This window comes from Syngnathus floridae, chromosome 10 (genome assembly GCF_059516105.1).
Source record: "Syngnathus floridae isolate MCC-2025c chromosome 10, RoL_Sflo_1.0, whole genome shotgun sequence".
Lineage (NCBI taxonomy): Eukaryota > Metazoa > Chordata > Actinopteri > Syngnathiformes > Syngnathidae > Syngnathus > Syngnathus floridae.
In genome coordinates, this window is record NC_142422.1 from 14,597,729 (window position 1) to 14,621,066 (window position 23,338).

A 23,338-nucleotide genomic window follows, 5' to 3' on the forward strand; every position below is an offset into this window, starting at 1 on the left:
TCCAAGACTTGTACCTGTCCAGGACCAGGAAACGTGCAAGTAACATCTCTACAGACCCTTCTCACCCAGGTTGCAGTCTGTTCGAACTACTCCCCTCCGGACGGCGTTATAGAGCTCTGTACGCCAAAATCAGCACACACAGAGACAGTTTCTTCCCCCAGGCTGTTGTTCTGATGAACTCACACCACTCTTAAGAGTCTCAGAGTCATTGCTGTGCCATTACATCCTGCGCTCCACACCTTTTTTTGAATTGTCTACACCAGGGGTGCCCAATACGTCGATCGCGATCGACCGGTCGATCGCGTGACATTAAAATGTTTTTGGGCTTTTTTCGCACTTGACACGTGCGCAAACAACGGCGCGAACAACACAACACTAACGCTCGCGAGTTTCCACCAATTGTCAGATCCCTGTTTTTTCTCTTAAATTTAAGAAAGGGTATAAAAAGAGCAGCTGGACATAGTAAAAAGATTTTTAAAAAAGTATCACTTTCATAGTGAATGGGAGGACTTTTTTTCACGCATATATATATATATATATATATATACATATATAGTGAAGGAATGGGGTCAAAGTCCTGCCTAGCTACAAAAACAGATTTTAGGTCTTATAACTTTCTGATCTGATATGTATTTCTGAGCACTTTGAAATAACAAATGTCTTTTGATATATTGCCTAAATAGCTTAATGACCTTTAAGGAACTGTGTAATGCATGCCTGTTGTTTTTTCTCTAAATCATGGACGCGGCCAGAGTCGTCTTGACCGTTCAGTACTTGATTATATCTTGTGTTTTGACTAAACGTCATATGTCGCCTAATGCGAGACGCCAGCTTTTCGATTACTACTGAACACTCTGCACAGAGGGAAATATTTTGCCTAACAAAGAAAAGATACGGTTGGAAGCATGATTAATATAATGACGTAAGCACACTGTAAAAAAATTCCTGTAAACTTTACAGTAATTAACTGGCAGCAATTAACCAGCAACTTATTGTAAAAACATTTTACAGTGATTAACTGGCAGCAATTAACCAGTAACTTATTGTAAAAACATTTTACAGTAATTAACTGGCAGCAATTAACCAGTAACTTACTGTAAAAACATTTTATATATATATATATAAAAACTTAAATAGGAATTTTCAATGTTCATTCATCAAAGACATTGACAATAAAAATACAGTAGTACTATACCGGCCGGCTATTGTGATTTTTTTACAGTAATGCTTCGACTACTGTGTTTTTCATTGTAATACTTATCCTACTGTGATTTTGTCATGTTTACGAAGTTTAACTGCAACAATTACAGCAAGCTAATGTAAAAATCGTACACAATAAGATCACTGTGTTTAATACAGTAAGTAACTGTAGATTTCACAGTCATTTTTAACAGTCGCCATTGACAATAAAATTACAGTAAGTTTACTTTTCTATTTACAGTACTATACTGGCTATTGTGATTTTTTTACAGTAATGCTTCGACTACTGTGTTTTTCACTGTAATACTTATCCTACTGTGATTTTGTCATGTTTACGAGTTGTAACTGTAACAATTACAGCATTCTACTGTAATAATCATACACAGTAAGGTTACTGTGTTTAATACAGTAAGTAACTGTAGATTTCACAGCCATTTTTAACAGTGCAAAGACATGGAGTATCAAAAGAACAAACTTTGCATAGTCAGGGAACAGTAATAGATTAATGATGTCACAGCCAAAAGCTCACAAAAATGACAAAATTGAAAAAATGAGGTGCGACAGTGTATGTGCAAGAATGGAGGAGAATGTTCACAGGAAGGTCACGTGGAGATAAAAACCAGCAGGTGCCAGAGCGAGCCAGCCAAGGACTCGGCCACAGATGATCACCAAGGCCGAAAGACGGGATGGAAGACAACAGCCCCCACACACACCGAATTGCCCATAACCAGCACCACTCCCATGGAATCAGAATCTCCTGCGAACTTGTCACACCCCCTGACTCATCACCCATCAAACTCGGCCCACACTGGCATGTGCAAATGAATATAAGCTGACCAAAGAACCTTGAATGTTGCCTTTTCTGAATGGAGACTTTCTGCTCTTGAAGCGCTGTATTGTACTTTCCTGAAAACAGAGCTTTCTGAACAAGAATTGTGATTGAACTCAACCAACCTGTGTAAGTCTAATTTCTGCTTCAGTGTCTTAGCATTTTCCTAAATCTGAAGAAATCAAACGAGCAGGCAGTGAGTAAATTGGATAACAGGCTGCAGATAGCGCGCTCCCTAAATTGTCTCAAAATCCAACTATATATATATATATATATATATATATATATATTATTTATATATATGTATAGTTCCATGTGTGATCATTTGGACTTCCCAAAATTACGTCAGCCATATATATATATATATATAGATATATAGATTAATAAATTAATTATATATTATATATTATATATTATATTATATATTAATTATAAATTAAAAATAATTTATTTTATATATATATATATATAATAAATTATATATATATATATATATATATATATATATATAAAAAATAAATTATTTTTTTTGTGGGTAGATCTTTGTGACTTGGTCATTTCAAAAGTAGCTCGCGAGCTGAAAATGTTTGGGCACCCCTGGTCTACACTGTTTGTACTGTGTCCTCTTTGCATCCATTGCAGCCTGGTCATCCTGAAAGGACCCCCCCATCTGTGGTCTCTTCTCAAGGGTTCTCATTTCCTATATGATTGAATGATTTCACCTAAATGTTTAACAGAGGCGGTGACGTACCGAAGTCAAATTCCTTGTTTGGCACGCTCAAACATGGCGAATAATTGGCGAATAAAAACTCTTGAATCTTGAATCCTAAAACACAAAGGCGCTCTTAAAGCAATGTGACAGTGAGCGCCCGGCGCGCTGCGGTTGCGCGATCGGACCAAATTAAGCTCCTTGCGCACTGAGGTCCACTTAAATTTTGGAAAGTACATCAGGACATTAAAAATATTTTCTAAATTTCAGCGACGGCTCTGTCACAATAATGCTACCAGCGCGGTGTAGTTGCACGGTCAGCGACGCACTACGGTTGCGCGTTCGGCGGTGCGCTGCCGTTGCGCGATCGGACAAAATTAAGCTCCGTGTGCACTGAGGCCCATTTAAATTTTGGAAAGTGCATCAGGACTTTTGACATTGCTATAGTGTCAGTAATGTAAGCAATGGCGCCCTTCGCACTTCTAACCCAAGATAAAAGTAGCACGCTCGTCATCCGTCTCTCCACCACGATAAAACTTCACACTCTTTAGTCACTGGATCCTTTCCGTTCTCTCTCTCCTTATCCTGCACACACTCCGTTTCCACCTCACCATTCCGATTGAGCCGCCCTGCCACTGCCCTGCCACTGGAACATCTCAGTGTCCTGGATTTTTTATTTTTATTTTTTCCCCAGGAAAGACCATGAAAATCCGGCACAATCAGGAAAATCCGCGACAGGTGGCAACACTACTGCCCATTTGCACATGTGTTGTTTTGATGTGCGCTCACGTTGAATGTTGTGTCCCATGAGCAGATGGCCGTCTGACAGCTGAGCAGATAGACGAGTAGAGGCTCCAAAATGTGGCCTATCACTGCTTGTGTCGACCGGAGGGGGCATCCTGTTTTCCATTTTGGCCTCTCACGATGGTTTGCCCAGTCAGTCCCAAGACTTGCAAAAGGAAAAACACAATAAATATGATTGAGAGACATGATCGACAATGCTTCTTCATGGTTTGAATTGGATGCAGCTGAACGGATTGAACTTCACGATATTTCGTTAAATAGTCGTTAAATTTTGCTAGTTGAATACTATGAATGCTAAGCTGCATTTGAAATGAGTGAAAAATGTGGAAATTTTAATTTCGATTTCTTCAATATCTAGCCAAATTATTTTTCCCTAACTGCCCAATCGACATTCCTGACTCAGGCGAGACTCTAGAAATGTGACTTGTCATTCCAACCTGTGACATTTTGAGCTTCAACCCAAGGTCATCATGTGTTCTCAGTTGAGCAAATATGTGGGAGACCAAGAGCCCCGATTGGCTGACATCCAGGAAGTCATGAGACGAGCCAATCGGGGCACTCGGCTAGCTCTGAAACGTGAGTCGCTCACATGATTCTTTTTGCCTTGTTGCTGTGTTGCACATTTTTCTGCTCAACGTATTAATTTTTCAACAAAAAATAGGGCCACGTCTACCTCAATTCAGTTCAAGTCGGGACATTGTCCTCACATTCTGAAAACAAACAAAAAAGTATTTAATTGCTTGCAAACCTACAGTATTGTTCCCTATTCCAATGCATCCACTTCAAAGTAGGGATGTCCCTATCGGATATTCGGGTATCCGGCTCCTTTGTGAGTGTTGGACAGAATCGGACTCTGAATTGGGTCAATCCCATCTGATGCGTTTTTGTGATGTTCGCATGCTTTGCGGCTGCCGTAAACCGGATCTATGTACTTTTTTTTTTTGCTTTTTTCAAGCTTAGGATGCAAAAGATTGATTTTGTTCTTTATCATGAGTTCAGGCTTGTTAAAATCTGTAACACTATTGTTCACTATCTTGTAAGTCAGTTGTGCTTTTTATCTGATCTGTGATTCCTTCTGCACCTCGGGCTTGAAGTAAAACAGTAAAATAGAAAAACGGAAAGACCAGGCCTAAAAAAACCCTTATCTGATCGCAAGCCAAAACATCTTGATCAGGAGATCGTGACTCCAAAGTCCAGATATTGAGTTTTTTCTTTTTTTATTTTGCAAACATTCTCTCAATTTGAATTTGAAATGGGTGCTGACTGTGTGTGCACTCGCGCGTGCGTAGTGTGTTTGGCGGTGGCAGCTGTCAATCAAGCCGTGAGGGAGAAGCAGGCCGCGCAGACGCTGCGAGTGCTGTTGCTACCAGAGCTGGCGCTGCAGGGCGTGACGCGGCACTGCGCAGCAGAGTACCAGCAGCCGCTCAGCGCTTTGCTGCGGCGCAAGGCCATCGCAGGTGACTCCTCGCTTTTGACGCTGCACAAGGTCAGAGGTCAGATGCTGAGTCTGGTGCATGTTTGCAGGAGACAACAAGAGTCAGTGGGCGGCTTTCCAAATGACGCAAAACGGCTCCTCCTTCTTCATCCACCTGCACACACCGGAAGGCACGTGGGAGAAACCGCCCGGGTTCATCCACAACGGCGTGTTCCTGGACCGGCGCGACATCCTGGTGAGGCTTCGGCTTAGGGTTGTCATGACGACGGCTGACTGCGGCTGCTGTGATGTGGTCAGCGACGTGTGGCGGGCGCACCAGCACCATGAGCTTTGGGGCGACAACCCAGAGTTGGTCGTCTGTTTCCAGGCGGCCATTCGGAGCTTCCTCACCCACTGGCAACTGGCGGCTCACCAGCGTTACCTGCACGACCATATCTGCGCCGTCATCCTCATCCAGGTACCAGAAGCGGCGACCGATCGCGTGGTGCCCGGCTCCGACTGACAACCGGCCTTTTTGGGTTCAGGCTCACTGGAGGAGGATCGTCCAGCAGAGGGTGTACATTCGGCGGTTGGGATCTCTCTCTGGCAACTGGAGGGCAGCGGTCAAGGTGAGGCCAACAACCAACAACTCATTGACAACCCTGCCCACGTTGTACAGTTGCCCAATCACCTCAGCCTAACACCATCCCGTTTGGACTGGCCGGTTTGTACGTCTCCTTCGCCACCTCAAAAATACAGAGCAGAACCTCATCTGTTGCCATTACGCAACTGTCAAAAGCCGCTGTACAGTGGCAAGGATTAATGGAGATGGACTTCAATCATTGGAGGACACTTGCCTTTGGTTTTCCTCAGCCCGATGACTCAATCAGAGTGGAGACCTGACGTGAATTTGACGGGGCGCGTCAATGAGTTGCCCGAGAAGTCGTTCACAGCCCTACTCCGTTCTTTGGATGTCCATGTTGTGGTGATGTTTGTTTGCAGATTCAAGCCTCCGTGAAGATGTGCTTGGCCAGGAGAAAATACCTTGCGCGGCTGAGCATTTTCCGACAGAACGTGAGTGTGCGCGTGCAACAATTCGGCCAATGAGATGCAGGCCACATGGTATCCCCGAGTAAGCCAACGCACGGTTCCGCAGGTGGCCGCCGCTGTAAAGATCCAGAGCTTTTTCCGAGGCAGTCGGGCACGGCTGAGTACAAGATGGTGGGTAAGCTCTCAGAGTGTACGATTAGTCACCTGAAGACTCACGGCCGCTCCCGTCCCAGTGCGAGGGGACACGCCCCCCCCTTAAGTGTGCTCAGGAAGTTCATCCACTTGCTGGATTAGGGCCACGGTGACATCAGGGAGGAGGCAGATCTGGCACATCTTCAGCAGGAGGTGTCCTGGACCATCCGCTTCAACTGGCAGCTGGAGGACGACCTGGACCTGATGGACCTGAAGATCGGACTGCTGGTGCGCAGCAGGGCCACCCTGCAGGTGAGCCGCTCCTGCCGCTTGGTCCTGCCGCTTGGTCCGGCCACAGCTCGGCGCCCCCTCCAGGAAGTGGAGGCTCATTGCAAGAAGCTGACCAAGAAGAACAAGGAGAAGCTGTCGGAACTGATGGATGTGGAGAGGAGTAAAGGCTTGAAGGTACTGAGCCGAGACTGGAGGCCTACGAGAACCTCTTCTACCTGCTCCAGGTGGGGCGTGTGTGTTCGCGTGCGGGTTACGTTTCAAGTCCACTCAAGACGATGCTGTGTTTCAGACTCGACCGTCCTACTTGGCGCAGCTGATCTTCCTGATGTCGCAGAATCGCTGCTCGTCCTTTGTGGAGATGCTCGTCTTCAGCCTATTCGACTACGGAGCAGATGATCGGGAAGCCTTCCTGCTCCTGCAGCTGTTCACGCAGGCGCTCCATTTTGAGATCAGGTTCCATACCGCATCCCCACCACCGCATTTTTTCTGCCCACTTGTCTCTGCTTGCTTGCTTCAGCGCACAAAATGGGTTTAGAGCCACACAATTTTGTATTCTGTGACAGTATCAGCAGCAAACCTACCAAAACAGTTCTTTCGCCAGGCAATCCGATTTTTCACCGCATCTTTAATCAATTCACCAACAAAAAACAAATGCAAGAAAGTGCAAGCAAACATGTCAGGCTGTTAGACTCAGGGGCTGGAGTGTGAGCTGTCCCTAATTTCTGACTCCCAATGTTTTGGCATTTCTCTCACTTTTACTCAACTTGACAAGCTGAGATTCACACCCTGCACTCTATCTCAAGTGCAAAAGCTGCGCTGATCTCCAATCCAAAGCCCCGCCATGCTTGCATCGACACGGATTGTTAGTTGGCGCCATGGTTGTCCAACTTGCAGACAAACCGTGTGAGATCTCTCTTTTCGTCTATGGCTCAGATTGCAATAGACAAGGCGTGCCCAAGTCAACCCAGCCTGTTTGCAATGGAGTCCACCTACAACACATTGGCCGTGTTGCCGTCGGGATATATCGCCAATAGGCTGGGTCCATACGGGAGCAATCTGCAGTTGACCAATAGAAACGCCTCCGGCAGTGGAGACCGAATGATTTGAGGGCGTCCGCCGCCGGGCTGATGAGCGTGTCGTGATCAGGTCCAAGGTGAGCGAGCCCCAGGACGTGATCAGGGGGAGCCCCTTCGTAATCAAGATGGTGCTCAACTTCTACCGACACGAGCGCTGCCGCAACGTCCTGCGGGAGGTGCTGGGTCTGGTGCTGCATGAGGTCCTGGTGGTCGGCGACCTCAACATCAGGACCACCCCCTGGACGTCTACAAGAGCTGGATCAACCAGACAGAGAGCCGGAGTGGACCCAAGAGATTTGACCGCGCCCTCCCGAATCCCGACCCGTCAGCCGCCCGCTCACCTGCCCCTCCCGCCAGCTCGCTTCCCTACGACATCTCCCCCGAGGACGCTCTGTCTCATCCCGAAGTCCGCCACCGTGTCAACATCGCCATGGTGAACCTGCACAACCTGACCCAAAGGATCCTCAAGGCCATCACCTCCAACATCAATAAACTCCTGTGCGCTGTCTCTTTGACAGTCCCTCCCCGCCTTTTTTCTTTGTTTTTCACACCAGTGCTCATGTTTGTGCAGATATGCCTTCTGCTACACGGTGAAGGTTCTTCGGGACACCCTGAGGGCAACGTTTCCAGCTACCAGTGAAGATGAAGTCTACAAGGTCATCACAAATTACCACTTACCAAAGCAGGGCCGTTTGAAACGAAGCCTTTTCGAACGGCACGAACCAGGTCCGTTGCGCTGATGTCATCCTGTCTGCGCACAGGTCCTTTTGACGTGTTGGAGCCTTAGGGGGTGCCAGGAGCCCTGCGGCCAGAGCGCCGCCACCTGCTGGGATCGGTGGCCCGCCTGCTGCAGCGCGCTGCCGCCACCGAGCTCTTCCTGGGACACGGCGAACACGTCAATGCCCTCAATTGTTGTCGCACGCCTGCCCACCGGATCGCCCTAAATTAGCTGTGGGCATCCTCACTGACGGCGCTTTGTGTTCAGCACCAAATAGCTGGTGGTGGACGTGATCCGGACGCAGCCGGGGGGGGGGGACACTCGTCGATGTACTGGGAGCTGCTGCCTCGCCTGAACAGGTCAGTCGGGTTCTCGCACTACCACCGACTCCTCCTCCTCACTCGGTGGACAGCAGCTCTGAGTGTCATCTAATCTTAGTGCGCTTGGGCCAAACAACTTTAAAGGAGTCACTTGGAGTGCGATGGCAGTCAACTGCTACGTTGCGCGTGCGCACGCCACCTTCAGGTCTGGATGCAAACCGCCGCCTCTTCAATAGATAATAGCCGTACCTCATCTAAGCCAAGCATGGAGGAAATGGCCACTTTACTTGAGCGCAGCCATCTACGAAAGGAAGGATGGCCGTGGCCTTAAGAGTGTCATCTCGGCATGCGGCAGGAAGTTTGTGTGGTGCGTATGTGACGTTCCCGAGCCGGCGGAGCGCTTTGCGATGGACGAGTACTCTGAGACGCTGATGTTCAGCCGGCCGCTCGTCTACATCTCACTCGGTGAGCTGCTGGACATGCACAAGGTAGGCCTTGGCGTTTGTTGGCCCGACGCCGGTCACGTGGGGTCTGTTCAGCACGGTGGCGTCGTGCAGCTGGAACACCGCGAGGCTTTGTGTCCCGATCCCACCGACCCGCTCAGACTTCTGCTGGCTGATGTGGGCCCAATTCCCAGCCTGCAGGAGCTCATGGGGAGCGCTGCCACGGCCCCGGGTACTGGCAGCATCAGCTCAATGGGAGCGGCAGCGAGTGCGCTGACGCTGGGGTGTCTGTCATTTGTGTTGGGCAGCAGATGCCGGATGCCAGTGGGCCTGGGGCAAGATGGAAGTTTCTTTGATGCTCACAAACAAGTTTGAAGCTTTGGAGGAGCTTCAGGACGACGCGGGCGGGCTACTGCTGTCGTACCCCTGCCCACCGGGTCGCCCCAAATTAGCGGCGGGCGGCCTCACTGACGGCGCTTTGTGTTCAGCACCAAACAACTGGTGGCGGACGTGATCCGGACACAGCCGGGGGACACACTCGTCAATGTACTGGGAGCTGCTGCCTTGCCTGACCAGGTCAGTCGGGTTCTCGCACTACCACCGACTCCTCCTCCTCACTCGATGGACAGCAACTCTGAGTGTCATCTAATCTTTGTTTGCTTGGGCCAAACAACTTTAAAGGAGTCGCTTGAAGTGCGATGGCAGTCGCGCGTGGTCCTCATCTGATCGCAAATCGGTCTAGTTTCATGTCCATCACATTATTTTCATGCTTGTGTGCTGTTGCAGAGCTTTCTCATGTCCCAGTTCGCCATCTTTTTGCCTCGTGTCCTCGCGCGTTCCTGCACCTCTCTTGTGCATGTCGTTGTGCATGTCGTTGTGCATGCTGTTTGCGGCAGATATGTTGCAAGGCTCCTCTGCTCACAGTCGCTTGTGGAAACAGGGAGCGCGCCACCGGGAACTGATGTGGCGCCGCGCGATTCAGGACGCGCACATGCCGGACAAGATGAAGAGGAGGGCGTCCGGCATGGCCACAGCTCTGAGCCTGGAGGAGAAGAAGCGCAAGATCGGCCAAAACATTCGCCGTCTCGAGGCGTTGGGCGTCCTCGCGCCATGCGGGCCATTCGGGGGCATCCTTGATATGATCGCGCGTGACGCCGCCCCGCCTGCTTCTTGTTGCTGACGTCGCTTCCCACCAGTTACAGGATATGCTGGCCGCGGGGGGTGGAGCTCACGAAACTGGGCCAGACTCTGTGCTGCCTGCGCACCTAGAGCGGCTTTCTGGGCCAGCAGGTGGACTACTATGGACATTACATTGCTTCCTGTTTGGACTGGCTGACGGCCGTCGGGTAGGGTGCTCGTCAGCCGCTTGTCAGCCGCTCCTTGGCACCCACTGGCCTTTGTCGGCGACCCGGTGATAAGAAAACGGAGGATGCGCGAGCCAAAAAGAAAGTTCCGCTTGTGAGCTACACGGCCACGCGCCTGCACGAGAAGGGCGTTCTGCTGGAGATCCAGGACCTGCCCCCGACTCTGAGTGTGCATGCGGTGGTTGGTTTGGAGAAATAAAACTGGTCAGCGCTAAGAGGAGCAATTTGGCCTTAGTTTTCGTGAAGAAAATCAAAGACGGACTCAAAAGATGGTGCTCCTCATCTGGCCAGATGCCACCAAGTTGCAACGCCTGCTGGCGCTTTGGCCCCTTTTCAAAAAGAAAGCTGCTGCGTCTAATAGTACTTTTCTTACACGTTGGCATGTGGGACCCTACTGGTTGGAGATGATCGCCAGCAAGTAACGCTCCTCATATATCGTATTCATAGATAATGTCATTGAAATGTCACCACCAGTTGGATAGTATGAGTATTCTAAATAAATAAATGAATAAAAATAGATTACATTTTGAGTGAATACGCACAATAGAGTCATCGCAAAATCCAACCAGAAGAGTTGAGCCTTCTCATAAGGCTCCTGTCGTCTCTCTTTTGGCTGAAGGTTCAAGAATGTAGTCTTCGATATCACCAACGGCGCAGAAAAAGGAAGCTTCCTTGGCAAAGCTCACTTCCTCGACGTGGACATGGAAGAATTCCACATCAAATACCAGGTAACGCTAAGCGCGTGTGTCACTGCAAACGCCAGCCATCAATCGCTCGTGTGCCTCAAGGACCTCCTCCAGTTGCAGTATGACGGCGTGGCAGTGATGAAGACGTTTGACAAAGCCAAAGTCAACGTCAACTTGCTCATATTCCTCCTCAACAAAAAGTTCTTCAACAAATGAAAAATAAACCTTGGGGAGCTTACTTTGTTTTCATCTTTCAATTGATCCACAGATAACCACCATCACTTTTGTACTGTGTACATATTTGTAACTTTCTTCACATTTGTTAAGAACTGTCCTGTGCGAGACAAAACATGGAAGTGTTTTTTGACAAGCACGTGTGGACAGTACAACATGCATGTGGCCATGTGGCACTCGTGTGTGCTCCTTGCGAATACCAATGTGCGCTCAGGCGAAAAGCTCATCAATAGAAACCCATGCCGAAGACAAGTCAGCATCGAAAAACATCACTGGCCAAAGAAACGTCTTTTCAGCTGAAGTAGAAGCATAATAAGCCTTCAGTCACTTGTTGTGCCACCTTGGGAAGAAAATCAATCAATTGATTGAGTGAGCGAAAAATCAATAGATTGTCAGCAAATGAACAATAAGCCTAGCTTGTCTAGTGTTATAGAAAATATTTTAACCCTGCACGGGTCTGCCCACTTTTCAGCCCCACCCCCTCCAGCTCAGTGGCTTTGTGGTATGAGTGTCCGCCCTGAGACTGGGAGGTCGTGGTTTCAATCCTCGCCCCGGCCGAGTCATACCAAAAAGACTATAAAAGAAATGGTACCCGATACCTCCCTGCTTGACACTCAGCATTAAGGGTTGGATTGGGGATGCTGTGAGGAGCTGTGCCCCACTGTCATTACTAATGCGCAATGTATAGCTTCTACTATGGAAGCTCGTCTGAGGACGACCACTCTCCCCTCTCACTTGCCAGCCGTTTTCGTTGTACCCAAAACAACTAAGTTCCTCTGTTCCCGTGCCAGGTTTTTGGGGCCCTGTGGTCACATTGGAACCGTTCCTCAGAATGAACCAGCGGGCCGTGTCGTCACTATCCTCTGATTGGCCGACAGATGTTGGGCGTACTATCTATTGCGCACGCCCGTTGCCTGCTTTCAAGTCAATTGGCCACCGTCAACTCGTTAAGCTGTAGAAACATGTATTATGTTTTTTCACATTGACTAATTCATGCGTACAGATTGAAGAAATATTCAAACTTGTGGAAAAAAAAAAAAAAAAGAAAACCATTAGCAAGCAGCGCACATCGCATGGTCTCCATTCAAATGAACAAGCAGTGATCTCGCAAAACCTTCTGGTGGTCTTGAGACCGACGAAGACGTCCTCCAGCCGGAGCCTCGGCAGTCCCCCGGCCCGACGGTCACAGCTTCTACCTCGGATGATGAAAAGATATCAAACACATAAGCTCCACCCATCAACACTCTGTCGGCCCGAGCTAAGATTGAGAACACATATTTTGCCAAATAATTAAGCTGACACATCAATATCCAGTATGTATATTGCCCCTTTGTGTGTCTAATTAGGAAAGTGACGATATCAAACATGGCAAAGCCTGTGCTGAAGAGATGTTTCTTAGCAGGACACCCCGTTGAAGAGCAGAAACGGTTGGCCCATCCATGAAGATGTCAATCACCGTTTGACTCCATGACCTTCTCAGCCAGAATCTCTTGGAAGGTGGAGAGCTGCTTCATCTGCTCCGTTTGCATGGAGTGCCTCCTCGTGAGCTTTTTTTTCACCTTGAAGTCAGGATTGCGTTTGGGCGAAGCTGGGACCACGGGAACCAAGATTTTGTGAGCGGCGTGAACTGGCGAGGGGGGCTTGCTGTTGCAGCGGATATCTGGGATGGGTCTCTGGAGGTTGATGTTGAGCGGTGGCAGGAAACCGGGCCTGGTGTGGGCGATGCGATCCAGGAGTAAGGTGCCCGAGCCGCGCCGCTCCAGGAGTCCGGGGCTCCGGTGACGCGCTGCCGCAGGGGACACGGGGTTGGGGATGTTCTCTAGAGACTCCCGAGATGAGCTGGCGACCAGGGAAAGGGGGGACCCATTGTACCTCCTCCGCTCCACAGACACCTGCCCAGATTCAGGGGATGCGGGGATGGATTCTGGGCCCGCGTGGCCGTCAGCCTTGTAATACTCCGTCCGGGTCAGTTTGGGATATACCAAGCTCTGATGACCGGCGGCGTATTCTTGGGACTCCGGCGGTGGTTTCCTGCAATGTAACGTTTGGTGCTGCTGAACCTTGTCCACCCAGGAGGAGTGGGCGAGGACCTCAGAGCCGGGCTGCTCCGTGCCTTCTGGGGAACAAGGCTCGTGGGTCTCGATGCTGTGTCGGCGTGACAACAGAGGTCTGGCAAACTCGCTGAGGCACAGTCCGTTCATTCGATGACTGAGACAGCAGACTCCCTCCGCTTCCTCCAGAAGCCCCCTGACGCTCTCCTGAGGAAGCCCGCCCGAAACCAAGGGGGTCACCAGACCCCAAGGCTCTGAGTTGAGCCTCTTGAGCAGCTTGCGAGGAGGTGCCACTGCTGCCGCCGCTCTCTTATCTCCCTGAGGCCGGCTGTCGAGTAGCGGCAACGCAGAGGCCAGCGGGAAGCTGAAAATTCGATCCTCATCTCCTCCCGTGTCGCACCCCGTTGGAGATGAGGTGACGATCTCCACGTCCGATGGAGACATGCAGGCGGCGGGTGTGCACTCGGGGGACACCTTGTCGGCCACGCCCGGAGACGGAGGAGAGTTTAGGTACTGCTTTGTCTTTTTGGTACCGGATGGTGACGTGTCGGTAGTGATGATGATGACCTCCTTGCCTTTGGCCCTGCAGGCATCCAGCAGGACCTGCAGGGTGTCACGGTCGCCCTTGTTCAGGGCATGCATGAGGGCCGAGCATCCCGAGTAGTCTTTGAGACTGGGGTCGGCCCCATTCTCCAGCAAGAGGGAGACGGCTTCCTTCCCGGCCCGCTTAGCGCAGGCGTGCATCAAGGCCGTTCTGCCGCTCTTGTCTGGGATGTTGGGGTCAGCACCCTTCTCCAGCAAGTAGCGCACCATGCGCAAGCGGGTCTGAGGATCCTCGTAGCCGGCCAGGCAGGCCGCTGAGACCGGGGTTTGGCCCAGCTCGTTCCCCTCATTGACGTAGGCGCCGCCCTCTAGCAGCAGACGGGTCAGCCTTAGCTTCCCCTGGGAGACGGCTTTGAGGAGGGCATTGCCTTCCATCTGCGGCCGGTCCGCGTCTCCCATGGTCAGGAGGTCTTTTCAGGATGTTGCCGGACCTGGGGAAGGAGCCCAGAGAAAATGTTGGTGGGTTTCGCTGTAGGTGTTTTTTTGTCATTCCATCTCTGGTCATCTTAGCAAAGCAACAGGTGCCAAATGCTTCAAAACATTGCCTTCCCATCCAGGGCAGACTGGTTCTGTTTGGAAGCCGCCATTTTCGCGTGCGTGAACGACGACGTCGCCAGGCCAAGACCAATCTGCACACTCCCATTACAGCGTGTTGCGATGGGCGAAAATAACAGAGCACCCCTGCCAATTGGAGCCCGTCATTCCGATCGATGTTGTCAGGATTCGTCCCCGATCGTGTCATAGTTCTGTTCGTGTGTCTGTGTGCTCGCCCCTCCCCTCCTGTGTGCCCATGATCAGTGTGATTATTCCCACCTGCCTCTCGTTACCTGTCGTGTATATAAGTCCTGTCTGCCCCTCACTCCCTGTCGGATCTTTGATGTCGTCACGTTTGCTGTCGTCACGTTTGCTGTCCTTGTGGTTCCTGTCTGTTTCGAGTCTGTTTCAGTTTGCAATCCCTGTCGGTCAGTCTGTCATGTCATTAGTTTGCCAGTTCTCGTCTGTTTCCCTCGATGCCTCGTTCCACTTCCCTTTTCCCTCAATAAACCCTGGTCTAAGCTGCACTTGGTCGCCCTGCTCCATGTTCCATCCGATCCGTGACAGATGTGGTGCTTTAAGTGGCCAATCTGGGGTACCAGCACTTCTCAATGTTAGCCTCTAGCTATCGTGCAGCCAATTTTTCAGAATGAGCCTACAGTATCTTCTCTTCTGTGTTATGCTTTGTGCCACAGTCTCTGGTGGTCTTGGGGTACATTTGCCTCTCTCTCTCTCTCTCTCTCTCTCTCTCTCTCTCTCTCTCTCTCTCTCTCTCTCTCTCTCTCTCTCTCTCTCTCTCTCTCTCTCTGCACACAGGGCACTTTTACCCACTTAAAGCACTGGATTGAGGTGTTTAGATGGAGCATTTTCATTTGATTTGGTCACCACGGGAACCTGGCTAGTGACATTGCGGTGACATGTTTATGTAATAGTGACATCACAGTTGCGTTTGTGATGTCACCTTGCAGGGACGTGCGGTCAGAGGAGGCAAGGGAGGCCATGCCCCCCCCCCCGTCGACTGACTCGTCCTACTGCACATGTGTCGTCAAACAAACGTTCAAACTTCTGACTTCGGATTGCCGCCCCCCTACCGCCACCTTCAACTTCTGACTTCGGACTGCTGCCCCCTACCGCCCCCTTTGTCCTCACCGCCCCCCTACCGCCCTCTTCTTCCTCACCGCCCCCCCAGATCTTTCTACCGCCCTGGGGGCGGTACCGCCCACCTTGGGAACCACTGCTTTAGATGAACAAATCGGCTTTGAAAAGAGACCCAAAGGAGGCAACAAAAACAGGTTCTCCAGCCTTATGGCAGGGAGCGCTAGTGATCCTGGGATGCTTCATGCGCCCACCTGTAGAATAAGTGATCTCCAGTTCAAATTTACAGTGAACAACAAGTTGTCCATTTATTTCGTTTTACATTCGGGCTTTTTTGTTTTTACATTTGGTTTTACAATGGAGGATTACATATACAAACTCAAACGATTTTCAACTATGGATTTTCGGTTGAAGCAGGAGGTCATCAGTTACTAACTCCGGAGTTAAAAGGTTTAATTCGGACAACGGTGTCAGTGTCTGTGTGCTCGCCCCTCCCTTCCTGTGTCTCTCAATCTATGACTAATCACGGTCACCTGCCTCTCGTTACCTGTTGCGTGTATTTAAGTCCTGTCTGCATGTCACTCTCTGTCGGTTTGTTCTTGTCTGCAGTCTGTTCTAGTCTTATTTTGTCTTTCTGTTCCGTTATTCATGTGCATAGTCAAGTATCTATAGTTTGCCTTTTGAGTTTTCTCAATAAACCCTGGTCCAAGCTGCGTTCTGTCGCCCTGCTGCGTCCGTTCCATGACAAACGGGACTTCGGAGCATGTCTTTTCAAACGGAGTGGTACACACGATCTTAAACAAGTTTTTGATTCTATGTGCTTTATTGAGTGTTTTTATGTGTGAAGACTGTTGATCTGTTGATATGGGAGTTTAATTAAAATAGTTCAAATAAAATAATGAATAAGCTACTCTAGAGCAGCGTTCCCCAACCTTTTTTGTGACACGGTTAGGTGCCGGACAAATTTTACCGGGGGGGGGGGGGGGGTGATGTCGATGTCAGTGCCTCCCCAGTCATGAACCTCACCGCACGTCACTGTCACCTTGGTATCATGATGATATCATAGTGGGGTTTGTAATGGCATCCCAATGAAGTCATGGCCGGTAGGATGATGATGATGTCACGACAACTTCAAAACAGCGAGGTTAGATGTCTCTAGCAAGTATGCGAGCTACTCTTTAGCATAGCATTTACCTGACATGATGCCGTCACGTATCGCTGCACGCGCACGTGCAGTCTTGTCGATATTTCAAGACTGCTGCCTCTTTCTCGTACGCACGCACGCACACGCACGAACGAAGGGGCGCTCACGCAAAGAGAATAGATTTTTCTTCCTACCGCCGGGCGAGAGATTCTTCATCGCCATCCTCATCTTTCTCATCTTCATAAGAAAGCCGTGAACGACTGACGCATTGATCCTCCTCTTCTTCCTCCTCCTCGTCCTCATTGAGCAGTTTAACTCTTAGCTGGCTGCATCCGAGTGACGTGGCTACGTTAGCATCAGCATGTAACTTGACTGTCACTATGACAACCGAGAACAGCCACTTGTTTGCAGGTGCCTAAAGCCGTACCCACAGACGAATCAGCTCGAGCCGTGAGAGTGCAGGTGTCTAAACACTTTGATTTTTGCTTCCTTTATTCATGAGCTGTTTTTGAGGGAAGCCCCAGGCGCACTTGTGCACAAGTCAGGCTGTCCAAACAGCATCTTGATGTGCCTCACCTGTGAGATGAGTTGTATTTTAACAGCTCTGAAGGAACGGGGTCGAAATACAAAAAGTCCTGCCTAGCTACAAAAACAGATATGCTCAAACCTCATTGAATAAAGTACATAAGCAGACAGGTATATTCAGATATTAAATAAATAAAAGAAACATTTTAAGCATGTAATTATACCTACACACCAAATCAATAAAGAAGACATAACTAGACATTTTTGATAAGTGGTAATGAGAAAGGTTTTTATAACTTTATGATCTGATATATATTTCTGAGCACTTTGAAATAAATGTTTTTGATATATTGCCTGAATAGCTTAATGACCCTTAAGGAACTGTTTAATGCATGCCTGATGATTTTCTAAATCACGGACACTGCCAAAGTCGTCTAAAAATGTTCAGTACTTGATTGTATCTTGTGTTTTGACTAATGCTAGATGCCAGTTTTCGATTACTACTGAACGTTCTGGATAGAGGGAAATATTTTGCCTAAAAAAGAAAAGATATGGTTGAAAGCATGGTTAAACTAAGAATATGATGACGTAAGGAAGTACATGGAGATCAAAAGAACAAACAAACAAAAACATGGTAAGTGGTGAGTACAAACTTTGCATAGTCAGGGAACATTAATAAATACGTAGATGATGTCACAGCCAAAAGCTCACATAATTCCGTACAAAATGACAAAATTGAAAGAATGATGAATGGATGAGGTGGTATGTGCAAGAATGGAGGAGAATGTTTACAGGAAGGTCACTTGGAGATAAAACCAGCAGGTGCCAGAGGTAGACAGCCCAGCTAAAGATAATCGTCAAGGCTGAAAGACGGAAAGGAAAACAACAGGCCCCACACATCGAATCGCCCATAATCAGCACCCAACCCCACGGAACCAGCTCTCACCGAACCAGCACCCACTCCCATGGAATCAAACTCTCCTGCGAACTTGCCCCACCCCAAAGACTCATCACCCATCAAACTCGGCCCACACTGGCCGACTGAATATAAGCTGACCAAAGAACCTTGAACGTTGCCTTTTCTGAATGGAGACCTTCCGGTCTTGAAAGGCCCAGCGCTGTATTGTACTTTCCTGAAAACAGAGCTTTCTGAACAAGAATTGTGATTGAACTCAACCAACCTGTGTAAGTCTAATTTCTGCTTCAGTATCTTAGCATTTTCCTAAATCTGAAGAAATCAAACGAGCACGCAGTGAGTAAATTGGATAACAGGTGATTGGCAATGGCATTTGCCTTGTCAGGCACGGGACAAGGCAAAGGACTCGGATGCAGAGTCGTTTCTTTCTTGGATTTATTCCAGCAAGCACACTGATCAAAAGTACAAATCAAAACGCCTCTTGCGAGGGAAAACACGTGGCAAAAAGTACAAACAGAAGGCGTCGCACTGAGGCGAGATAAAAGGCTAAAAGTACAAATCAAAACGCCTCTTACGAGGGAAAACACGTGGCAAAAAGTACAAACAAAAGGCGTCGCACTGAGGCGAGACAAAAAGGCTATGGGAATCACAGTACTAACAAAAGCGTCGCTCGGTGGCGAGACAAAGAGGAGGGGTCTTACTGAGAACTCGGACATCAAGGAATCGCTGGTGGTCGGGACGAGGCAAGACACACTGGCACAGGACAAGGGGAAGACGCGGACTAAATACACACAAAAGGGCGTGGACACAGGTGCTGACCATTATTGTCAATTACACAGGTGCACACAATCGGGATCAGGGAAGACAAGACAACCAACACCGAGGAAGGAAACACGAACTGAAACGGAAGGGATGACAAAATAAAACCGGAAGTAAAATTACGACATCGACGAGACAGAAGCCCGGAAAATTAAACGCGACCGCATGACAGAACCCCCTCCCTAGGGCCGGATCCCAGACGGCCCAGGAGCCCCAGGGTGAGCCGCATAAAAGTCCTCAAAAAGTCCCGGGTCCAAAATATAACTAGGCGGCACCCATTGCCGCTCCTCCGGCCCATAACCCTCCCAGTCCACCAGGTACTGCCAGCCCCGGCCTCTTCTGCGCACATCCAATAGTTCTTTTACGGTGTAGGCCGTCCCACCTCCCACAGTCCGCGGAGGCGGCGCAGGATCTGGCACCAATGGACTGTCCACCACCGGCTTGACCTTCCCAACGTGAAAGGTGGGGTGGACTGCAAGGGACCTGGGCAAGCGGAGACGCACCGCGGCCGGGTGCACGACCTTGGCGATGGGGAACGGAGCCACGAAGCGAGGCGCCAGTTTCCTGGAGTCCCCCCGGTGGGGAAGATCCTTGGCGGATAGCCAGACACGTTGACCTCGCTGGTACACGGGCGCCGGACGTCTCCTCCGGTCAGCCATCCGCTTGACCCGGTCCCCCTGTCGGACCAGCGTGGCCCGAGCCGCCGACCAGACGCGACGACAGCGGCGCACCAAGGCGTGGGCCGAAGTCACCGTCACCTCCGGCTCACTGTCAGGGAAGACTGGGGGCTGGTAGCCATACACACACTTGAAGGGGGACATACCTGTAGCCGTGGTGGGCAGGGAGTTGTGGGCATACTCCACCCAGGAGAGGTTCTTGCTCCACGAGGAGGGGTTCTGGGAGACCAGGCAGCGGAGACTTGTCTCCAACTGCTGGTTGATACGTTCCGTCTGTCCGTTTGCCTCCGGGTGATAGCCTGACGTGAGACTCACGGTTGCCCCTATGAGCCTGCAAAACTCCCTCCAAAACCTGGACACGAATTGGGGCCCTCTATCGGAAACAATGTCTTTCGGGAACCCATGTACCCGGAATATGTGGTCCATCATCACGGTGGCCGTTCGTTTAGCGGACGGGAGCTTGGGCAAGGCGATAAAGTGAGCCATCTTTGAGAATCTGTCCACCACTGTGAGTATGGTGGTTCGCCCATGCGAGGCCGGAAGCCCGGTGACGAAGTCCATGGATATCTCTGCCCATGGGCGCGAAGGAATGGGTAGGGGATGCAGCAACCCCATACGGGCGCCGTGGGAGTTCTTATTCCGGGCGCAGACGGGACAGGCTGCAACGTATTGCTTGACGTCTGCCCTCATGGAGGGCCACCAGAATCGCTGCTGGATGACAAACAGCGTTCGGCGCATGCCCGGATGGCAGGAGAGTCTGGAGGTGTGAGCCCAATGGATGACTTGGGATCGTAATTGAGCAGGGACAAATAGTCGGTTCTCAGGGCAACCACTAGGGGGTGGCTTGTTACCATTGGCCCGCTGTACCCGGCCTTCGATAGGCCAGGTCACTGCTCTAACCAGGCAATGAGGAGGCAGGATGGTTTCGGGCTTCTTAATTTCTGGATCCGAGTTGAAAACACGGGAGAGGGCGTCAGGCTTGGTGTTCTTGGTTCCCGGTCTGTAGGACAGAGTGAAGTTAAAACGATTGAAAAAAAGTGACCAGCGGGCTTGGCGTGAATTCAGTCTCTTAGCTGACTTTATGTATTTTAAATTTTTATGGTCGGTCCAGACCAAAAAAGGCTGCTGTGCTCCCTCTAACCAATGTCTCCATTCTTCCAATGCCAGTTTAACTGCCAACAGTTCACGATCCCCTACATCATAATTCTGTTCGGCGGGCGTCAGCCGTCGAGACAGGAACGCGCACGGATGGAGCTTGTTGTCGCTCTTGGCTCTCTGTGAAAGGATGGCACCTACTCCTTGATTGGAGGCGTCCACCTCCACCACAAACTGCCGCGACGGATCAGGAAGCGTGAGGATGGGAGCGGTGCTGAAGCGGTTCTTTAGTTCCTGGAAGGCCGCCTCCGCCGACCAGTGGAAGGGAACCTTAGGAGACGTGAGCGCGTGCAAGGGAGCCGCCGTGGCACTGAAGTCCTTGATGAACCGCCGATAAAAATTGGCAAAGCCCAGGAATTGCTGCACCTTCCTGCCTGAGTCAGGGGTAGGCCATTCCGTTACCGCGCTTACTTTCGCCGGGTCCATCTCAACTTTGCCCGGGGCTACGATGAAGCCGAGAAAAGAAACGGTGTTCTTGTGGAATTCACTTTTCTCGGCCTTTACGTATAGTTGGTGTTCAAGGAGTCGTTGCAACACCGTCTCGACGTGAACCCTATGGGTCTTCAGATCCGGGGAATAAATCAAAATATCGTCCAAATATACGTACACAAAACGGTCCAAACAGTCTCTCAAAACATCGTTTATCATGGCCTGAAACACAGCGGGAGCATTGGTGAGGCCAAATGGCATGACGAGGTATTCAAAATGTCCTCGATGGGTGTTGAACCCTGTCTTCCATTCGTCCCCTTCCCGGATGCGCACCAGATGGTAGGCGTTGCGCAGATCTAACTTTGTGAACACCCGGGCTTGCTGTAATTGGTCGAACACGGTCGACATCAGTGGGAGCGGATACCGGTTCTTGATGGTGATCTGATTGAGGGGACTATAATCAATGCAGGGACGTAGGGTACCGTCCTTCTTGCCCACGAAAAAGAACCCCGCCCCCGCAGGCGACGACGATGGTCGAATCAGTCCTGCTTGCAGGGAGGAGTCTATATATTCATTCAAGGTTTGCTTTTCAGGTCCCGAAAGAGAATAAAGCCTCCCCTTGGGTATAGTTGAACCCGGCAGGAGGTCAATGGCGCAATCATACGGACGGTGGGGAGGTAGAGAGGTGGCCTTGGCCTTGCTGAATACCTCGGCCCATTGGTGGTAGCACGCAGGGACCCCGGTTAAGTCTGGGGCTGGCGCATCTGGAGCAGGAGGCACAGGGCACGGGTTAGACTTGATACAGGAATCATGACAGTCGGACCCCCATCCCGTTATTTCCCCTGATCCCCAGTCTATAGCGGGGTTGTGGCGTTGAAGCCATGGATACCCGAGAATGAGGGGGTTCATTGGAGAGGTCACGACATGTAGCCGTATGTTCTCCTGGTGGGGACCAATTGACAGCGAGACTGGTTCTGTTATGTGAGTTATCTCAAAGAGTGCCTGTCCATTGAGTGCCTTAGCTTTCACGGGAGTGTTCAGTAGCTCAGTCTTTACCCCCCACCGGCGAGCAAATGCCCAGTCTATCAAGCTTTCGTCCGCTCCTGAGTCTATTAATACTTCAAGTTCTATTTCTCTTCCCAACTGTGTAATCCTGCCCTTGGGGAGCACTCGCCCCGGGGACAGAGCCGCAGAGAAGGCGCTTACTTTCAGGGTCCTTCTCACTGGACAGGAGAGAAGGAGGTGTCCGAGCTCACCGCAGTAGTAGCATCTTCCCTCTCGGCGTCGCCGTAACTTCTCCTCCTCTGTTAACTTAGCTCTGCCCAACTGCATCGGTTCTGGCTCCTGGCGCTGCCGATCCCCGTACAGCCTGGAGTGGTGAACGTCAGGGCCGGCTACTGGGACGAAGGCGGGGGCGTTCCTGCTTCGGTGCTGCCTCCACTCTTGCAGCCGGTTGTCCGTGCGGATAGCCAGAGCGATGAGGGTGTCGAGGTCGGTGGGAAGGTCTAAGGGGATTAGCTGATCCTGTATGGATCCAGACAGGCCCCGGAGGAAGATGTCATATAGTGCCGTCGCGTTCCAACCGCACTCCGCAGCCAGCGTGCGGAACCGGATGGCGTAGTCTCCGACGGTGTCTTGTCCCTGGACTATCTGACAGAGTTGGCGAGCCTTGTCTCGGTCAGCGGAGATTGGATCGAACACCGTTCGCAGAGCCTCGATGAAAGCGGGGAGAGAGCGACAGGAGATGGAATCCCTGGCCCATTCCGCGGTGGCCCACGTGCGGGCCCTTCCCGTCAGGTATGATACCACGTAGGCCACCTTGGAGCGCTCGGTGGGGAAATCTGCTGGGGACCTCTCAAAATGCATCTCGCATTCTGTAATAAAGGCCCGGCTAAGGCCGGGTTCTCCGGAGTAGCGCTCTGGAGGAGCCAGTCTGGCACCGCCAGTCATGGGAGCTATTGCAAGGGGAGTAACGGGGGAAGCAACGGGTGTACTGGAGGTCGCTGCTGGTCCCGCGTTTAAGAGCGAGAGCACTTCCTGCATTTGCTGACCCATCTTTGCTACTTGGGTGGCGACCGCTCCTCTGAAGTCTTCTTGATTCTTAGCGAGTCCTCGGATTT

The 23,338-nt window shown here is 50.5% G+C and overlaps 1 protein-coding gene and 1 pseudogene across 3 annotated transcripts; one reads left to right on the forward strand and one right to left on the reverse strand.

The window, feature by feature from the left end:
* The first annotated feature begins 4,012 nt into the window (after positions 1-4,012).
* LOC148392675 (ras GTPase-activating-like protein IQGAP3) lies at positions 4,013-11,297 on the forward strand (annotated as a pseudogene).
* Positions 8,972-17,298, reverse strand: ankrd34a (ankyrin repeat domain 34A). 3 transcript variants are annotated; one of them, XM_088386104.1, is made up of 3 exons: positions 16,892-17,298; positions 12,727-14,355; positions 8,972-12,462 (listed from the first exon to the last, which is right to left on the reverse strand). In XM_088386104.1, exons 2-3 carry the CDS (start codon positions 14,321-14,323, stop codon positions 12,323-12,325), a joined length of 1,737 nt encoding a protein of 578 aa, XP_088242230.1. In that variant the 5' UTR covers positions 14,324-14,355; positions 16,892-17,298; the 3' UTR covers positions 8,972-12,322. The 3 variants fall into 3 exon arrangements, with proteins under 3 accessions (XP_088242230.1, XP_088242231.1, XP_088242233.1); XM_088386105.1 differs by having other exon boundaries at positions 16,748-17,298; XM_088386107.1 differs by having other exon boundaries at positions 12,313-14,355.
* Between the last annotated feature and the right edge of the window lie 6,040 nt (positions 17,299-23,338).